Source organism: Ostrea edulis, chromosome 7, assembly GCF_947568905.1.
Source record: "Ostrea edulis chromosome 7, xbOstEdul1.1, whole genome shotgun sequence".
Taxonomy (NCBI): Eukaryota; Metazoa; Mollusca; class Bivalvia; order Ostreida; family Ostreidae; genus Ostrea; species Ostrea edulis.
This window is the reverse complement of record NC_079170.1, coordinates 79152590-79172785: the sequence shown is the minus strand read 5'-3', so window position 1 is coordinate 79172785 and position 20196 is coordinate 79152590. Positions and strand designations below refer to the sequence as shown.

Genomic DNA, 20196 nt, shown 5'->3' with positions numbered 1-20196 from the left:
TCTTTTTTCATCATCTTCCTCATTCCCTAAAGGAGTAAGTAAATGCACCTTCAACTCAAAAGAACTCACATGTATGCATTGATATCGTTTCGAATTACATTTACAATCTGTAGTAGCTGATGACTTTGCAGAGTCCCCCCTACATGTAGAAGTCAGTAAACGTATTAACCGAGTGATGAAAAGGACAAGATCATCAAAACCATCACATCCTGTTGCTCAAATATTTTGCAAGATAACAGTTACATGAAATAATCAGGTCAATCTGCAGAGGGAACTGCAAAATCCATCAAATTCTAAATTCGGAAAGATTAAAACATCTTAAGAAAAATGGTCAGCATAAATCATGATTACCAGTAGATATATATTCAAACCTGCGTTATCAGATCCGTCAAAAGATTGTTAATCAAATTAAATATTTGTGTGTCCTTTCCATCTAACATCAAGTATTATGACTTCAATCATCACAACAGGTCTCTGTGTAGATGTATCGACTTCGGTTCACATGCAGGACAGTGCTTTGCTATGATAATTATTTCCAATGTCAAGAGAGTTAAGTTTGACGATCATTCGTTAATGAAAACTGATCTTATAATTGGATACTTAAAGTTACAACTCGGGACACTTTCCTATCTTACAAAAGAGACCCTTGTAATCATATCTCTCAATAATCTCGCAACCGTTCTCTAATTAACGACAACTGCCGTCACCAAGGTAATTTCTCAGAGAGGTATAAATGTAAGACTCGCGACGGAAACTCTGCACTTTCCAAAGTGTCAACGTGGTCCTTTCTAATTTTTGTTGCACTTTTTATTGGATTTGAAAATGGATGATCTTCAGAAGGAACTTGATTTGTCAAACAGGGACCCTAACAATCTGAACAGACACTGTCAGGTACACAAAAACAATCGTAACAGAATAAAACATTGATTTGTGTGAAAATGTACTTTTTGTTAAAAATATGTATATTGTTTATCGGTATTAGTATTACATTTAGGATAAAAATTGTTGAAAGCTTTCTCGACAGAAGTGTTATTCTGAGACTGTGAATGAAAAATATGAATTGAAATAAGCTCATGAAAATTTAGAAGTAATGAAATACAAATATGCAAATCAACATCAAAAATTAAATATATTTGATAGACGTTTTTATAAATAATCTATAAATGGTGCTAGGGAATCGTTGGAATTTTGGCTTTAACGCCGATTTGAACGCATAATTTTCAAAATAAATAAAAATAAAAAGAAGCAAAAACGTAAAGTGTTAATTCACGTTTTCATGGACGTCCGTAGCATCGTTAATCACCTGTATTTTTCGTAATTTAAAAAAAAAAAGCCCACTAGAATGAGTTTAGATATAGTTTCTCCATACAAACAAACTAGACATGGTATGAAATAGGGATCATCATTTTCCTATTCTAAGACATTTCCGCATTTTAACACAATGAACAGCATACATTATCTGCATTTCTGTTTTACATCAGACTGCTTTTGAAGATGTGCTGGGGGAACCGGATGGATCACACAGTCCCGACTGCGTGTGGAGGATCAGTTCCATGTGTTTTAAGGGTGGCAAAGCCTGTTGTTACACGATCCTGACTGGTATCTGTGGAATCTTCATTGCATTGTACTGGGGATGCGAGTTCGCCTGTATCTCATTCGAGCAGATCTGGTGCACTACCCCGTGCATCCGGGTATTTGGTATTTACCTGGGGTGCATGCAGAAGTTCTTCGGCACGTGCGTTTCATGTTGTTTGGCGCCCATTTGTGAGACTGCTGGACTGTGCTTTAGTAACATTTCAGTGAAGAACGGATAACAAATGAACCCCAGTGCATAAAAAAATCGACCTTTCTGACTAGTTTTCTGTCTACAGCTGTGATACTCTATTTTTGGCATTATCTTTGTGTAAGAGAGCTGATGTTTCTCTCAGGAAATTAATATTTATTTTTCTAAATAAAATGTTCCGTAAAGTGGTGTTGTCCTTGTTTCAAAGTGCTTTTTATATATCATTTTATTTTAGGATGGAGGGGGGGGGGTTCAAATTTAGCATAGAGTAAATCAATGTGTTAAAGTTTGCATTTTAGCTATTGAAAGTGTGGTGCATAATTGCTGGTATTTAAAATTGCCGCTCTAGACTATCTAAATCGTACGTAGCCCCACCATTGTAGCTCTATAGTTCACATATTCCAAGTATACAAGTTTGTGTATACGTGTACATTAAGTAAAACACTTTGTTTAATAGGTGACTTCTTTTAAAATATACGAATGGCTCAGAGAAGAATGCTGGGACACGCCTGTTCCTGTCTGTATGTGTAATTTAATAGCACCATAATGGATGCTAGATTTTACATTTTTTCTTAGATGAAATAAATATAGGTCTATAGCTAGTTGAAAAGAAACTTCCTGTACAAGAGAAATCACAATGTAACTCGGACATTGTGTATTGAAGTTTTACTGTGTCTTTATACAAGTGATATCTAATTAATGTGCTATCAATGATAAGCTCATGCAGCCTCATTGCATTGTATTTCTCGATAGATGCACCGACCTTTCAACTTGATTTAAGATATGAAGTTCAAAATAGTTTACAAAAATATATATAAGGAATGAATATTTAGTTTGTTTATATTATAAGGAATGTTAACCTTTGTTTTAACACCATCTCCCGACATCACACAATCATCGGTTACAATGGTTTCGTTCATCTTATAATTGTACTCGGGCTCGTTGTCATGATAACCATGTGAATCCAGACTCCGACTTTTTGAAAGCATGCTATGATTTTATGCATTAAATAGGCCAAAAAAAAAGCGACCGTAAACTTAATGATATAGTGATTACCGAGGAATGAGAAAAAACCCTGGTCTCCTAATTCGTTATGTAATGTTATGTGTGTGCCTTTTTTCCATGGAGGGATAGACCAACTCTAACAGTGTAAATAAGAATTTCTTCACGGTAAATCATGCACACTTAATAGATACGACTGTAGGTAAAGATTGAAGGTCAGGAAGATTTAATCTTTTAACACTTTGTAGCCTGTACAACTTGACATTTAAAGGGACTGGTTCACGATTTTTGATAAAAATATTTTTCATTTTTGATGCTACACATTAGAAATATAACTCATTTAATGTTGACAGCCAAAATTTTGACCTTCTGAATGCAAGAATGAAAGCAATATTTTAGCCTTAAATCTGTGTTATGTAAACAAGGACTCGAGTCTTTTTTATGTAAACAAACAAACAAGTGAAATATTGATTTCGTAATATAATGCATCTTAATTTTGGATAGTCTCAAATTTTAACTTTTAGATGACACATTTTACCCCAAAAATGCTTGAAATGTTAAAGATATAATAAACTTAGATCGATATCCATTTTTTTTTGAAAATTTCGTAAACAATAGCATACCGCAATCTTTGTTTACAAAACAAAGAATAAACTCTCTAAAATGAGCTTCTGTGATGATGTATAACCTTGATTTTCATGTGAAAGCGTTAAAACACATTAGACAGTAGATTTTGATCATTAAAAGTGAAAAACAAAATGTTGGGCAAAATCGTGAATCAGTCCCTTTAAAAGGTGCGCCTCACTTCAATGGAGAATTGAGCACTAAATTATATTCTGTTAAATACCTCACAAAATTGACGAGGAAATATGGAGATGGGTTTTAAATTAATTTCAAACATTATAAGAATTCATCTGAATAAAACAAACCCAGAAAGACAGGAAAAAAAACATTTAAAACAGACTGTTATGAACTATCTTGAATATCAATATTTTCCATTGAATTATGAAATTATTAACAACTGATTTGAAGTTTTCTGTTCAATACACCACAGAATTAATCTAGCAAGGTTTGGTTCATACACGGTTTTAATTTATCCCGGGTATAAAAAGAGAAAGAACGAAAAAGCTAATCAGTCTTGTTGTTTTTAAACATATCAATCTGAAGTTGAATACCGCTTGCACTCGTATCTAACCCATCCATGTCAAACCGGAAATTCCACACATGAACTGCTAGAGAAATCACGTGAAAATGCATGAATGGACGTCCGCATCCTTTGAATACATGACATAACACGCACGAAGAAACTGCTCGCAAAGCTCTTTAACACATGCGCAATTATAAATCGATTGCGAAAGTCTTCTGTTCGTGCTAGCCCTCTGGCTGACTGGTCGACGTTTATCAATGATCACGAACTATTGCACAAGGTTTCATTTAATCTACATGAATTTATCAGTACTAATTATCAAATCTTATTCTTAATCTTTTCATCGGTACTAATCAAATTTTATTCTCAAATCAAAATTCATTTATTCTTTTAAAACTGTTTATAATATATGATACATGAGGATAATGAATAACTTTTTCTGGTCAAAGAAGCATGTTATACAAGTTCAGAGTGTGAAAGTAAGAAGAGAAGGAGAGAGAGAGAGAGAGAGAGAGAGAGAGAGAGAGAGAGAGAGAAATCCGACACAGGAATTAAAAAAAAAGAAAAGCAAATGTCTAACCGCAATCCATGAGGCGACGTCATCTAATAAAACGTGACGTTTTTTTTTTTTTTTTTTTTTTTGTTCCGTGCCTTGAAAGGCGGATCAAGCAATCCCCCCCCCCCCTCCCCTGTCAGAATAGAAGAGAGCAAAATTTACAAATACTTCATATACCATTACATATAATTCGAATATACATGTATTATCTGTTTTTATTTATTATTCAAATAGCATACAAATAATATAACGTTATTGGATTTTTTTAAATCTGTGAGCACAGGGGCTCGATACGAAAGTTTTGTCTTATTAAAATTTGACATCGTCTATTCTATATTATAAAATAGAGAGGGTCAATTCGTGATGAGCCCCTGTGCTGTGAGTATATTCTATATACGTCTTGCTTGAATCGAGAAAACAATTTGTGTATTAAACCGAAGTATCTTATCGCACACGTTGACTTTTCATTTTATAGAAGGCCTACAACAGTGTAAAGCATGTAAAACAAATCGAAAGAAAAAGTAGTTCCGGATGTCGGTGGTCAGCAGATGTTTTTCCATATCAAACTATACCATATTATACAAAAATAAATTGCATAGCCTAGTTTGACCAATCAGAGACTAGAATACAATAAGAATTAAATTATTTTTAGAATAATGCATTGTTGTCTACGGGGAGGGTATGCTCTCCCGTGAAAAGTATTTACACCGAGTAGTTATTCAGAAACAATAGACTGTTATCTAGAATATCACTGTTCCATTTCAATAAAACAATGCTTAAATAAAACCAGTATAACTTTGTTTGGACTTTCACTAATCGTTCTTGACACGAGCACGTAACTGTTTTGGGGTATACTACCTATAAAGAACTAATATGCTGGAGGAGCTTGATCTTGATGAGAGAGACCCAAACGACATCAATGGCCATGTCAAGGTATTCTCAATCTACAGTTTTATTTTATTCCAATATTATGAATTTGTAAAATTATCAATACCTTTATATATTAATTTACTATCGACAAGGATATTTCATTTTCTGTCTTGTAAGTTGGCGTGTATTAAAAAAGAGGCAGAGAGTGCATTGCCAAGACTATAACTTGTATAAATTGTGTACAAGACTGACAAGAAGTGATTCAGTGCCTAACTGAATTGTAAATTACGAGTAAACGATATTATGATAAAAACGTCATCATTTTTAGGGTAAAACTAAAGTTAACTTAACCCAGGACAATTCGTAAATTGTGTTGCATGTTTCTCTTTGGACTATTTTATATCAAAATTTTACTTACATTTTTTTTAAGGTTTACCGCCTCAGATATTTTGTACCTGAGGTGTAACCACTATGATTTATCATGATTATCAGTCCATTTTGTATGTATTATATATATCATGATACCAAACACAATTTGTTACATGATGTTCTTGTTGACTATCGGCAGGTAGGCTTTGAAGACGTCTTGGCAGAACCAGCAGGTGCCCACAGTATCGCCTGTGTATGGAAGGCCAGCCACGTCTGTTTCACTTGCGGCAAGAACTGCTGCTACAACATCTTGACCACTCTGTGCGGTATCTTCATAGCGCTGTATTGGGGCTGTGAGTTCGCTATGATCACTTTCTCGATGGTGTGGTGCATTACCCCCTTCCTGCGATTGTTCTCAATCACCATGGGTTGCCTGCAGAAGTACTTCGGCACTTGCATCACGTGCTGCCTGGCGCCAATATGTGAAACGTGTGGATTAGCATTCACTCGAATCACCGTATCCAAAACATAAATCCAAAAAATACATTGGCAGGTGTGTCGACGGATTCGGATGATGGACTGATGTGAATTATAAGTAATCCAATAAAAATGCATGCACACTTATAAGCTTTATATTATAATAGATTTGTCAGTTGGGGTACATCAATAAAATTATGAACTATCTACGTATATAAATATTCTGGTATAGTTTCTATCGTTTGCCATTCGATGCCAACACGAGAGTTACATATATGTTTAGATTTTACCAGACTCTTCTTTAGAAGGGACTATACATGGCATATTTCATCATATCCGTTTTAACAGCTAGTTAATATTTTATGGTGATGGTAAGGTAGGATATACTACATGTCATTATTATTAAGCGGTTACTTTAAAACTAAAGAAGCACAAAGTTATATCATAAAAGTAAAAGTACCGTGTTATCTGTCATAATTTCAAAAGAGTACTAGGAATATAACTAACAGATAAATGGAGTATGTGTTTATCTTAAGTTGTACAGGATTTACCATTGCTAAACGCATATATGTCGTTTCTCCTCACCTTTTTGAAATCCATTTTTATTCTTGCAAAGCTGGTCACAGGGGCTCGTCACGAAATTATTGTCTGATTGAAGTTTGACATCGTCTATTCTATATTTACAAAAGGGAGGAATCCGGAATACCAAAAATCGCTAACTCAAATTTCCATTCGTCTCCATTTTTATACTTCATGGACCTTGTACATGTAAATCTAGCAAACCCGGTCTCCAGCGATCGAGGAAAGATAATAGTTTAATTGTAAAACTACCTAATATATGTTTGCACCGGCAATAAATATGAAGAAGGAATGCATTTTAAGTCGTTTTTTATCCACAGGAACCCAAAATAAAAGATGCGTTCTCATTGGCCTTGATATTTCTGTTGAAATTTAGATGAAATAGGATGACGAAATTGAACATCTTAAAACTTAATAGAAAATCATTAAAATGATGTAGTGTATTTCGTGAATTTATAATTGATTTGCAAAGTGAAATACCTCATTTTTAACTGTCAACGGTTCGTAACATGAAATCTTCCGCCATGTACCATCTTTACAATATTTTGCCAACGTTTACTTTACACTTCTAAAAGAATATAGGTCGATGTTGACAGTATGTCTTAATACAAATAAAACCCTCTATCAGTGCAATTAGAAACTATTAGGTAACAATCGTCAATATTTGAACTTCGGAAGTGTTTCTGCACTGCTAGTATAAAAGGATGCCTCTCCTTTTTTGAGGCCTTACCTCACATATACTCTCAGACGACTTCATCATGGCGGACGACAGGGTAGACCTCATCAACAGGGATCCAAATAACATAAATCAACATGTTCAGGTAACAATATATTTTCTTTTCTTTTCTTTTTTTTTTCACACCCCCCCCCCTCCAATCGATTTTTTTATCGATTAAGAACTTTCTTTCAGCATTATTTTCATTAATGTCCATGTGCAAGACATATACGACATCGAATCAAGAACATAAGGCGGTGGTACTGATATATTATTGTAAAAATAGTAGAGTCGTTAAAAAGAGAAGAGAATCGTATATAGAATAGCCGTGTATACACGCGGTGGCACGACAAAACCATACTATAGAGGCAATATTTACTAGTATTGCGTCTTACGTCGCTACATGTAACTAAAATAAATCATATGTCCCAAGAAAACTTGCACAATTTAAAGCGAAATTTAAAGGGAAAAAAAAAACAAAAAAACTAGTAATGATCATAACGTAGATAGTAGAAAGATATATGACGTCATAATTAATCAAGTTGTAGTAGTGTAAAACGATTATTGTGGGGGTGACACGCAGTCTAGGACGAGGTTTTGCCGAACATGAAAGAATCTTACGAATTTCCGTATCCCACACGAGTAGAGAATGGTGGATTTTCCGACAGATTATTGAATTCATTGAGGAATTCTAGAACATTTTCAAAATAGTTCAAAATTATCAAAAACTAGTCCATCAGACAGTGAAAAAGAAGGAACCTCAAACCGACACAGAATCCTTCATTACAATCTTTACCCAGAGTTATCGTTCCTCACAATATATAAGGCTTTTGGTTCTTGAAGGAAAAAAAGAAGAAAAAAAGTAAAAAGTTCCAAATAAATCAATTTCAATTACAATAATATAAGTAAAAATCCTAATTCAGCAAATGTCAAGTCTTTCTGCCACACAAGAATCATTGAATTATGTTGTTCCGCGGATGTTTGCGATCGATTATACATGTACTATTAAGGTACAAAATGTACATATACGCGCTAGCTAACAAGGCAGTCTCTACCCAGAGTTCCTTACACCCACAAACGTCTCAAAATCAGCAGTGTATTATTGCACATGTACATTGACTTCAATTAAAACTAAGAACCAGTTCATGAAATATCAAGATGTATTGTAAAGGGAAATACTAAAAACCACAATAAGTTGCTTGGCCTTCGTTAGCGTGATTATGAAAATCAGGATAAAGTGTCGCTGTTTAGCCTCGTCTGAGATTTGAAATCCTGTCCCCCTGGTGTAAACTCCATCATTTCACGCGTATAGGGTAATTTTTTCACGTGTTTTCCACAGATTGATGAATTCTTTCACGAACTCCCGAGATAATTCAGAATATCAACATTTGTTTTAAAGCTGAATGAGTATGCTAACGAAATCAGACTTTCCCCTGAACAGTTACTACAATGAATCGAAATCTCATGAATTTTACTTCATTATTCTGCAAATGTAGGATAAAACACAATCACGTGGGGACCAAACCTATCCTATCTGTGTACAAATCAAGGTCACGTGTGTATGCACGCTGCAGCTATCTCCTTCATCCCACTTGGGTAGTAAAGTATTTAATTTTGCACTCATTTTTTTAACGACAACACGAAATACCTGAAACATCAACTACACAAGTCATATCAGTCATTTCCATGGTGCTCAACAACACCTGTTTGTTGTTTCCGATAGTTGGTGGTTTAGACGAAGGGGGCGAATTTTCTATTGCGATTCACATCTCTGTCATATTTTGACATATTGATACCGCGAAAACAACGAATATTAGCCTTTTGAGATGTTACGAATTTTGCAAACGTGAATCTCAATGAGACCTAGATTTCACAGCATGGTGTCTTGTATTGCAGGCTAACTTTGAGGACGTTTTAGGGGAGCCGGACGGGACTCGCAGCGCTGACTGTGTATGGACCTACAGCAGCAAATGTTTTGAGGGCGGAAAGAGTTGCTGCTACATATTCTTGACGGCTATGTGCGGGATCTTTCTAGCGCTGTTCTGGGGTTGCGAATTCGCAATCATCAGTTTTGAGCAAATCTGGTGCGCCACGCCGGCATATCGCTGCTTCAGCATTTACGCGATCTACGTTCAGAAGTGCGTAGGAACCTACCTCAGCTGCTACCTGGGACCGATCTGTGAAACATGTGGGCTGTGTTTCAGCAGAATACGGATTGAGAAAACCGGATAACCAGTTTATCCGTACATTTTACATCCCGGTGACAACGTCATTAAGTGTTTTTGTAATGTCTTTCATATGATCTATTACAATATACTTACTTTAAATACTATTGTAAGATCATCTATTCATAGCAACTATTTATACTGATGTAAGATTATCTGCTCGTTCTTTTTGGTTTGTAATGGTATTAAAGAATGACCCGGTGAAATAAATTTTTACTCACAATGAGCATTGCAGTTACATGTACATGTATGTGCACGACAGCTTTTTTCAATTTCATTTTTCATTCATTCTTTGCATTACAGTTTGCAAATTGTTCCCGCTGACGTACAATGGATATAAGGAATACTGCGTCAAAAGTATTTTATAATGCACCTGTTCATTGGATAAAATTTTATAAAAACGTCATGTGCCAGTTTCCAAAATCCGGGTTATGTGTCTACGTACGTAAACACGAGAACGTGATAAGTTTTGAAGTACCTTTGCTTATGAATATCGAGAATATTTTTTTTTTCTCATGACCTCTCATGTCTACCTTTCAAGTTTTAGAATGGTAAACTAAGCCTAAGTCTCTATGTTTAATAATCAGTGCTCTCTTTAATACTTTTTAATTCTAAACAAATTAAGAAAATACATTTAAGATATACCAAAAAAGTTTATCTAATTCAGGCTATCTCTACATAGATTTTGGTTACATTTAAGTATGGTAGAGAACAGATATTTAGACGAAATGATAAAGTAATAAAAACAACATAGAGACTTGAGGAAGTCTAGTATAGGTGATGTGCACGTTTTCTACACTTCAACACAGGTTTTTTCCTTTGTTTATTTTTTTTTAATTCATTTTTTTTTTACTTAAAACCCGGTTAAGTAGTTTTAATCTTATATTATTTCCTATAACGTTTGTTGTATATGCGAATTTAAACTGCAATCAAGAATATTTAGCTATTTCTCATATTTTTACATACACTATTACTTATGTATACGCTTTAGATTTTTAAAACGTTTGATGTATGTACGAAACTCATAATTTATAAGAATGAATAATATGCTGAAAATGCTTTAATATAAAAACTTTAACATGTGTATTACGAATAAGAATGCACTCATTTCATCTCAACCCCTCGTGAAATCATGTAGAAATGTGCACCGAATGTAAACTCTTCGTTACTAGCTTACTACGGATTAAATGGGTTTACAAATTGTGCCTCTGTCAAGATAGAATTTCTCGTGCATGAATTCAAACAATCCCCCTTGAATGGTTGCACAGATACAACCAAAATATTTCTTGTAATTAGTGAAGAAAAATGTTTTAAATCTATTTTTAGCAATGACTATCGTTCGTCGACCTTCTTATTTTAAAAGGAAATATACATCGTACGTGTTTTAAAGTACGAATTAAAAATCTGTCAAAATCTATTGATCAGCTACGCCTCGGAGTTCCCACATTTCGTCTATTTAAAGTGGGACGGGTACAAGTTTAAACAGAAATTTACACGACTTAGTAAATCATACGTTTGACTGTAAGAATAACGAGCAATTTTCTAAAACAGATCTATATTTTGATAAGATGATATTTCTCTCTCTCAGAATAGCAATACTTTTATATTTGACCAGAAAATAATACACTTCATTGATGTAATTATTAACAAACAAAAATGAAATAAAAGTTACATGTATGTATGACCAAGGACAAAATGAAGAAGAATCTAAATGCATTCATGCTTCTGTTATAGTGTAGAATAAGGTTGTAGCAAGGTCTATACACACGATTTAGTGTTCAATTGAAGCATATGATCCATACACCGTTACTTAGAATGTTAAAATAGTAAGATAAAAAATAAGTGAATAAAATAACTGATAAGAAATAAGTAAGTGAAAATTAAAAGAAAAGATAAATAAATTGAGTAAGTAATTTTATTTATTATAGTGGCATGTGTACATATATTCATACATCCAATTTTATCACAATACACAAATCAATAAACACCCGGCCCGTCGGGCCTATATGCCACTTTAAACATTGATATAATAATATATAATGCAAATAATTGCGCATAATAACATTTTCTATAATTATATATACATACATGTGTATACATGTATAATAAGTATATAATGTATAAATAGCTCAGTTGTTGATTTTTCCAAATATAATAGATTGTCTAAGAGAAAAGGAGGAGTACAAGTATTTTGCTAATTGTCTTGGGTAGTTTGTTATTAACATTCGAAGAACCTCTACATCTGACATTGACATTTGATCAAATCCCGTATTTTCAAACAAAGTTGTTCTGAGTTTAGAATACAATGGACAATAGAGTAAAAAATGAATTTCGTCTTCCACACAATTTAATGAACACAATGAGCATATTCTTTCAACAGCAGGTTCCCCATAATATCTTCCCGTCTCTATTCTTAAAGGTAAAATACCACATCTAAACTGCGACATAATTGACCTAAAGTATTTTGGCATATCCAATGTTACATAATTTTCTCGACCAAAGGTTGATTTTATAGACACATAAGTTCGCAATTTAGGTACTTTAAATACTTCATTTTTCCAGATATTTGAGTAATAGTAATGCATATTTGTTTGAAGAACATTCATGTCTATTAACAATTTTGAGTCAAAATAACTTTCCAGTTCCAAATTTTGCAAAATTTCTTTCAGAGCACTACACCAGTTGTTTCTACATATATCATAATCCATTTCAAACACTTTTCTAGTAATGCGTTCACTGTCAAATAACAATACTCTATTCCAAAATCTTATCATATTAATCCATCGACGATATTGACTGGGTATCCACCCCGTATCTCCATAGATTGCCAATAAAGGCGCAAAACGATGTACTCCCAAAAAATATCTAATGGCTCGATTTTGAACATTATCTATTGACTGGAATTTTCTGAACCCCCAAACACTGGACGAATAGTCTAATATAGGTAAAACGCAAGAGTAAAATAATTTTTCGTAAGCAGTGAATCCAAATTCTTTATTATTGTGTATTGTAGAAATAATTTTTCCAAGTGCCCGTCCTCCAGCTTTAGCAAGATTTTCTGCATTTTTTGTAAAATTTCCAGTGTAAGTAAATATGATTCCAAGATATTTATAGCTATCTACTATTTCTAATGTATTTGTTCCAATAGTGAATTCAAACTCTGTTCCTTTTGTTCTAGCTTTACGAAAGTGCATACATTTGAGATAAACAGAGATGCAGTGTATATAAATTTATATAATATGTACACTAACAAGTAAATAAACTTATACAGAGATACAGACGTTGTACATGTACATGTAAGTACAGATACATTTATATACAGATGTTTGTACATGTAAGTACAGATACATTTATATACAGATGTTTGTACATGTAAGTACAGATACATTTATATACAGATGTTTGTACATGTAAGTACAGGTACATTTATATACAGACGTTGTACATGTAAGTACAGGTACATTTATATATAGATGTTGTACATGTAAGTACAGATACATTTATATACAGATGTTTGCACATGTAAGTACAGATACATTTATATACAGATGTTTGTACATGTAAGTACAGGTACATTTATATATAGATGTTTGTACATGTAAGTACAGATACATTTATATACAGATGTTTGTACATGTAAGTACAGGTACATTTATATATAGATGTTTGTACATGTAAGTACAGATACATTTATATACAGATGTTTGTACATGTACAGAGACATACCACTGCTGTACTGCACAATGTAAGTAAGCGAAATGTGTTCACAGAGAAGGAAAGCAAATCATGCAGTTTTACAAGAAAAATCTAACTTTAATACATTCATAGAAAGTTTTAAATTCTTCTGCCATATTCACCCTCAAAACATAACCTTGGGAATAAAATGTCAGATTACCACGTATTGCCAAAAAAAAATTTAAAAAATTTAGGTGAACTGTTTAAAGGAATCCAATGACGCAGCTATAATTTGAAGATCTATGTATGCTCAATAATCAAGGGGTGTTTTATTTTTACAATGTAAAGAGGTAAATTTAAATACCGGCAACAGATGGCATCGCAGTTTATATAGGTAACCAAGGATGAATTTATATTTAAATCTTATCCATGTAAATTACGTGCATATAGTTATAGAACTTTTTTTTTTTAAATTCATCTTTCTAAAAAAATATCTATTTTTTTATGTATCTTTTCTATTTATTTTTGTTATTTATTTCTATTTCTTTTATTAATACAATACTTATAATAATTACAAGTAGAAAACTTGTGTCGTGTTTGAACTTTTTAATTCACTGTGTGGGTTTATATACAGCATTTACTCAACGTGGCACTGGCCTCCAATCTTGTGTTCTTCAATAACCAAAAGTATCGAGAACCAATACTTAATCTTAATATTTATCTTTTTTTATTTTTTTTTAGCGCTAGAGCACACATTTCTTCGAATCGGATTTAAAAGTTGTCTTAAAATATAAAATTATTTTGGAATTCTCCGATTTAAAGTCAGAAAGGGTAAAGATATCTTAAAGGAATCTTAATGAGAAATATCTGATTTATCACCGCTTTTAAAGTAATTTCCTGTGATGCAGAACGTATACATGCATTTGTGTTGAATTGAAAATTCAACCAAGAAAATGAACAAATACAAAATGAAATGAAATACAATGAATACATAAGATAACAGAACAAAACCAAATCCTGCGAAGAGCAACATTTTTGCTCCGAATTTGCATATTTGACTCCAATATTTTACCATCCAATAAATCCAGATTAATATTTTAACATCAATGACTCCTTATAATATCTTAAAACAAATGAATCCCTATAAAATATTTTAACATCCATGGAGCCCTATATAATATTTAGATATTGATAGATCCCTATATATAATATTTTAATATCAATGAATCCCGATATAATATTTTAACATCAATGACTCCTTATAATATCTTAAAACAAATGAATCCCTATAAAATATTTTAACATCCATGGATCCCTATATAATATTTAGATATTAATGGATCCCTATATATAATATTTTAATATCAATGATTCCTTATAATATCTTAAAACAAATGAATCCCTATAAAATATTTTAACATCCATGGATCCCAATATAATATTTAGATATTAATGGATCCCTATATATAATATTTTAATATCAATGAATCCCGATATAATATTTTAACATCAATGAATCCCTATAAAATATTTCAACATCAGTGGATATCTATATTCTTTTAAAATCGATGAATCCCTATACTATTTCTCCACAAAACCTATTGTCACGAAATATCTTCCAACATTTCTTAAAACCCAAATCGAACCAAAGTCTGATAGATTCCATTCACCCCGGCTGTTTACGTAGCAATGTTAGTGTTGTCAGTCAATATTCAAACTGCAGGTGCGTCTCCTTTAACACACATTTGACGAGATGGGGACTACTCTCGACATGATTTTTCCCCTGAGTGGTGGATCACAATACAAACCGTAAAATGGCGTCCTGATAATTTCAGATATTCTTAAACTTCATTAAAAGTACGCAACAATTTTTATTAACTAATTTCGTTCAGAATATTAAATATTATATATATATATTCATGGATAATAGTTTGCATATGAAAACATGTGAATATGGAACGGGGCCGGTTCGAATTGAAAATGGTCACGCAAATGGTGAAATTGTATGTGAAAGTAGGTATTTTTAAGGTAAAATAGTTTAAGAATTATTTGATTCATGTATTAAGATGCGATGGCAGAAATATAAAAATTCGAGATAAAAAAAATACCAGAGAAGTGTCTCCTCCACCCCCACCCCAAAACATATACTTTCTATATAAACCAACACCCCTCCATATCGGTTTTATTGTTAATCTCTACATGTGCTATTAATTGAATGATCAATATTCTACAAGTAATTCTAACTCTACAATTTACACACTTTTTTTATTTTTTGAAACCACTACAAATACGAAACTGTATACAAATACGAAACTCTGTACCATAAGCATGCACAAAGAACGATTCATCCGGTTCTCAATGTCGGCACTTCATAGAACTCTTAAAGGTATATATCCCAAGTTTTCAATGCGCTGTTAAACGTCATGATAAAACCTATGTTTACTTTGAAAAGTATATGAAAACAATGTCTTTATATTTATTTGTATACATGTAGTACCGTAACCAACACGATTTCGTGCCCCACATCTAACATAATATTATTATATGATGGTTTCGTGGATTTGCCTACATATGATTTCGTTATTATGTAACTTTGGTGAAAGTTGGCATTCCTTGTTCCTTTCTATTATAGAGAAATCGTTTCTATGGTCCTTGAACTTTGTGTTCAACCACAAAAACTGGGGTTGGAGAAATCATAACGAAACACCAGATATACTTAACCAACCCTCACCCCTCGTTCGTCCAGCGGCAAGTGTCGGAAAACTGTTCGATGTCAGAAAATGACTTTTATACTCGTCTAGCGACATGTGTCGGAAAGGTTATATTTTGTACTCGACACAGTCCACTTTCTTTGTAGATTCCTACACGTCAGCTGAGTAGCTTACATGTAGAAATTGAACTTGCGTCAAATGTATTAGAGACCTCACTCAAAAGACAAAACATAGTTTCAGTAGCGAGGAATGACTTTCATATTTCTCCACTTGTAGAGATTTCGCCAGTTCAAGAAAGACAACCGATACATTCTATATATGACACACAAGCAGCGAACTCGACAACAAATATATACATGTATCCCTGAAACAATCTTTTAAATATCAGTCTACAAAATATATTTACTCAGATCGTGTTTATATTGTTACTGGGGCCTAGGTGTCCTTCTTGAGTAGTATTCGAATGTTACTGAATATCAGACTCAGAGACGTACAGAAAGGCTCAAAAAGTAGATGTAGAAGTGTACTCCACATGAACGCGAACGGCTGAATCGTTATTTTGAACACCTTCATACTGGGAACAGAACACCAGATATGTTCAAACGTTAGGCAGGCGAAGGAAATGCCCCAGCAGACGGACAGGGGGAGTGCGCAAATGACAGACAGTATACGGTAGCACCAAAATTTGGTTGTCGTAAAAACTCGGTAGCTCAGCCGCCAGATAGCGTCAAAACTGTAGGTTCCCACTGGTTCTGCGAAGATGTCGTCAAAATCTACCTGTATAATTCAATGAAAAAAATAATTACAGCATGTATATTCTGTATCAATACTGCGCTCTTAAACCCCTTACCCTCCCCTCAATACTGATAAATTTATTGTATATATTTTGTCCAAATTGATGAACTGCACCCATTGATAAGATACACCTATCTGTAACAATTAAACCGAATTCCATACACCCACTACTGATCAGTACGGTGTTACATAAGCTTTTCTCATTTGTACTGCACAAGCTTCAAAGCGAATGGCATTATCACGTGTCTATGGACGGTAATTGATAACGACATCGCGCTTGTAAACATCTAACACGTGACCGCCGATGTTCATCCTCACATATCAAAGGAAAAGTTAAAAAAAAAAAAGAATCATTGCTTCCAAATAGCCGGAAGAGCAAATGGTGTTTTTATGAAATAAACGTCAGTGAAGGATATTAATATCATTTTCTTTGTATATATCCCTACACACAAGTTAGTTGATTTTTCCCCATATCATTTTCTTTGTTTATCCCTGCACATTTCAGTTGTATATTTCCCCCCACACACTGCCAGCAATATGACATGCAGATATGCGATATAGGTTTTGTTCGTGTGTGCACAATTACGCAGAGGAAATGATTAGCGAAGTCAGAAAGCTTTGATAACCAAATGTTTTTTTTACCCCAGAAAAGTAAATGCATCTGTCAGTTTTCTGGCTTTATAGAATTACTTTCCACTCAAGAAACTTATATTTACCACCTACCTTAACAATATCATTCATGCGTGTAGGGTCTCTGTCCTCGATGTTGATTTTGGCACTTTGAGGGGCGGTCTGTGCCATTGGCTTAACAGGCACGGATCCAGGCCTTACTGTGGTCTTTGGCGGCTCTGATACCGGCATTATCGGCGGTGGGGGTGCGCGCCGGGTGGCCGGTGATTTAGGGGGACTAAGGGGGACCGTCTCCCCTGTTTCCTCTAAAGGTATAGTAAAATTAATCACATCTGTATCATCAACACCCTCATATTGAGACCGCCGATCCGTCATTATGAATCTCTTTATATAAATGCCGCCCGTGTCTTCTCAACGAAGAGAGATTTTATTCTCAGCAATGTATACTTGCAGCTTTGCTTCCATCAAGAGGAAACGGTGAGTATTTTTATGCGAATCCTCGCCAATCTCTCGCGCACACGTGAAATGAAATTAACATCCCCCTCTGACCGTAGAGATAATACAACACTGCCCGTGTACAGGAGCAGATAGATGTACTGATAGGCGGATCACGTCGTTCTTCATTACGCCAACCTGCACGTTCTTAAACGCCACCTGCCGGTAGAGAGCAACATCAAAGCGTGCCAGGGTCAACTGGGGTTAATCACTTGTTTCCTTCGTCGTTATTTTATCTTAAACAACAAACTTATCATAGTGAATGATACAGAGTTATAAGTGGGATACAGACATATCTAATTAATGTAAATCGGGCAAAGTTTTAATTATCTACAGCGGCAGTGATACTAGAAATAGCTACATGTAAACTGCCCCACAATATTGTGAGCGGAAAATAAATCACGGACTCTGTCTTCATGATATGCATGCATTTGTGACGGTCAATCATGAATTCCTCTTCTTATTGTGAACTCATTGCTAAGTGCACTGTATTTTACAAGCCAGATTCTTACATGTAGCATAACAATCGAATGAAATGAAGAAATGAGCGGTCTCAATATCAGTTTGGGTAATAATGTCATAGATGTTTTACATGTTCTATCGAATTTATGATTTTGATTCTGTTTTTTTTTTTTTTTTTTTTACATTACAATTCTAGCTTGTATATTTGTTTTAGATACCGATTTTAGCTTATTTCTATTTCTAAGTGAAATGTAAAATGATAAAATTTAGAATTAGCTACAAACTAAAACAAACGCATGACAATAAGTAATCTCGGTTGAGATTCGGCTTGGCTGAATATTTGGACTGACCCCTTCACAAAATCTCGGAGCAGTCCTTCGTAATTCATGTCTGGAAATTTACTCGATCTCAGCTTCGGTCAATTAATGTGCACTTAGGTGACACTGCTGTTTAGGTGACACTCCCTATGTGGAGATACAATGTATCAGTACCGAGATAATACAGACTATAGGAACTCTTCAGTTTCAGGAGATAAAATATTGTGCCATGAAGTTATCATTTGCACGGAAAATTTAGTGACAATTTTAATTTTGGGATTTTCAGAACTAAACGGTAAGCAATGCAAAATTAATAGTGATAGAGAGTTAGTTGAACAGTCAAATAACTTATTTGAAGCGATCAGCAGTGTCACCTAAGTGCACATTAATTGCTAGAACCAGTCGAAGCTGATAGTAAATTTACAGCCATGAATTATGAAGGTCTGCTCCAAGATTCGGTGAAGGCGTCAGTATAAATATTCAGCCAAGCAGAATCTCAACCGAGATTAGAATAAGATATTGCAGTACTGCTACTATGCGACTTCAAGATATATCGGATCGTATTGAATAAGGAACTTGCAAATAGCGCAGTCACACTGAAACCCTTGACAAGTATACCACGGGTACAGTGTTTGAGTCCGGGGTAAGGCTTGCCACATTTGGTAAAAAAGAAAGCATGTCAACAGGGAGAAATACCACAGGTGGCGAAAATCTTATTTTCATCCAGTTGAATCCTGGGTCTCAGACCTGCAGGGACAAACTTATGATCCGATGTACCGACTGATGACATGACGAAATAACAAGACCTCCTGGGACTACCAAACACCATGCTGTTAATACATGCAACACCGTTAATCATTGTTTTTGTTTTACATTTCTTAAGGTCAATTTATGTACGCTTATGAAGCTCATATTATGCACGCTTGTAATACTCACCCCGTGTGCGCTTATAAACTCATTCTATGTGTGCTTATACAGCTCGTTCTGTGTACGCTTATAAAATTATCCCTGTGTACGCTTATAAAACTTTCCTATAAACGCTTATAAAACTCAACCTGTGTACGCTTATAAAACTCACCCTGTGTACGCTTATAAAGCTCATCCTATGTACGCTTATAAAACTCTCCCTATAAACGCTTATAAAACTCATCCTGTGTACGCTTATAGAGCTCATCCTATGTACGCTTATAAAACTCATTCTGTGTACGTTTATAACACTCATCCTGTGTACACTTATAAAACTCACCCTGTGTACGCTTATAGCACTCACCCTGTGTACACTTATAAAACTCATCCTATGTACGCTTGTAATACTCACACTGTGTACACTTATAAAACTCATCCTGTGTACGCTTATAGTACTCACCCTGTGTACACTTATAAAACTC

The 20196-nt window shown here is 34.2% G+C and overlaps 4 protein-coding genes across 4 annotated transcripts; 3 read left to right on the top strand and 1 right to left on the bottom strand.

Annotated features, from left to right (window-relative positions):
- Positions 1 to 468: 468 nt before the first annotated feature.
- On the top strand, positions 469 to 1973 carry LOC125675283 (caveolin-3-like). The gene is made up of 2 exons (XM_048912807.2): positions 469 to 891; positions 1482 to 1973. Exons 1-2 carry the CDS (start codon positions 823 to 825, stop codon positions 1812 to 1814), a joined length of 402 nt encoding a protein of 133 aa, XP_048768764.2. The 5' UTR covers positions 469 to 822; the 3' UTR covers positions 1815 to 1973.
- A 3304-nt stretch (positions 1974 to 5277) lies between these two features.
- On the top strand, positions 5278 to 6351 carry LOC125675579 (caveolin-1-like). Its single transcript, XM_048913321.2, has 2 exons — positions 5278 to 5421; positions 5927 to 6351. The coding sequence occupies exons 1-2, from the start codon at positions 5362 to 5364 to the stop codon at positions 6257 to 6259; spliced, it is 393 nt and encodes a 130-aa protein (XP_048769278.2). The 5' UTR covers positions 5278 to 5361; the 3' UTR covers positions 6260 to 6351.
- Positions 6352 to 7445: 1094 nt separating this feature from the next.
- LOC125655801 (caveolin-1-like) lies at positions 7446 to 9950 on the top strand. The gene is made up of 2 exons (XM_048886312.2): positions 7446 to 7604; positions 9395 to 9950. Exons 1-2 carry the CDS (start codon positions 7542 to 7544, stop codon positions 9728 to 9730), a joined length of 399 nt encoding a protein of 132 aa, XP_048742269.1. The 5' UTR covers positions 7446 to 7541; the 3' UTR covers positions 9731 to 9950.
- Positions 9951 to 15649: 5699 nt separating this feature from the next.
- Positions 15650 to 18225, bottom strand: LOC125675823 (caveolin-3-like). Its single transcript, XM_048913630.2, has 2 exons — positions 17628 to 18225; positions 15650 to 16886 (listed from the first exon to the last, which is right to left on the bottom strand). The coding sequence occupies exons 1-2, from the start codon at positions 17907 to 17909 to the stop codon at positions 16545 to 16547; spliced, it is 624 nt and encodes a 207-aa protein (XP_048769587.1). The 5' UTR covers positions 17910 to 18225; the 3' UTR covers positions 15650 to 16544.
- Positions 18226 to 20196: the final 1971 nt, after the last annotated feature.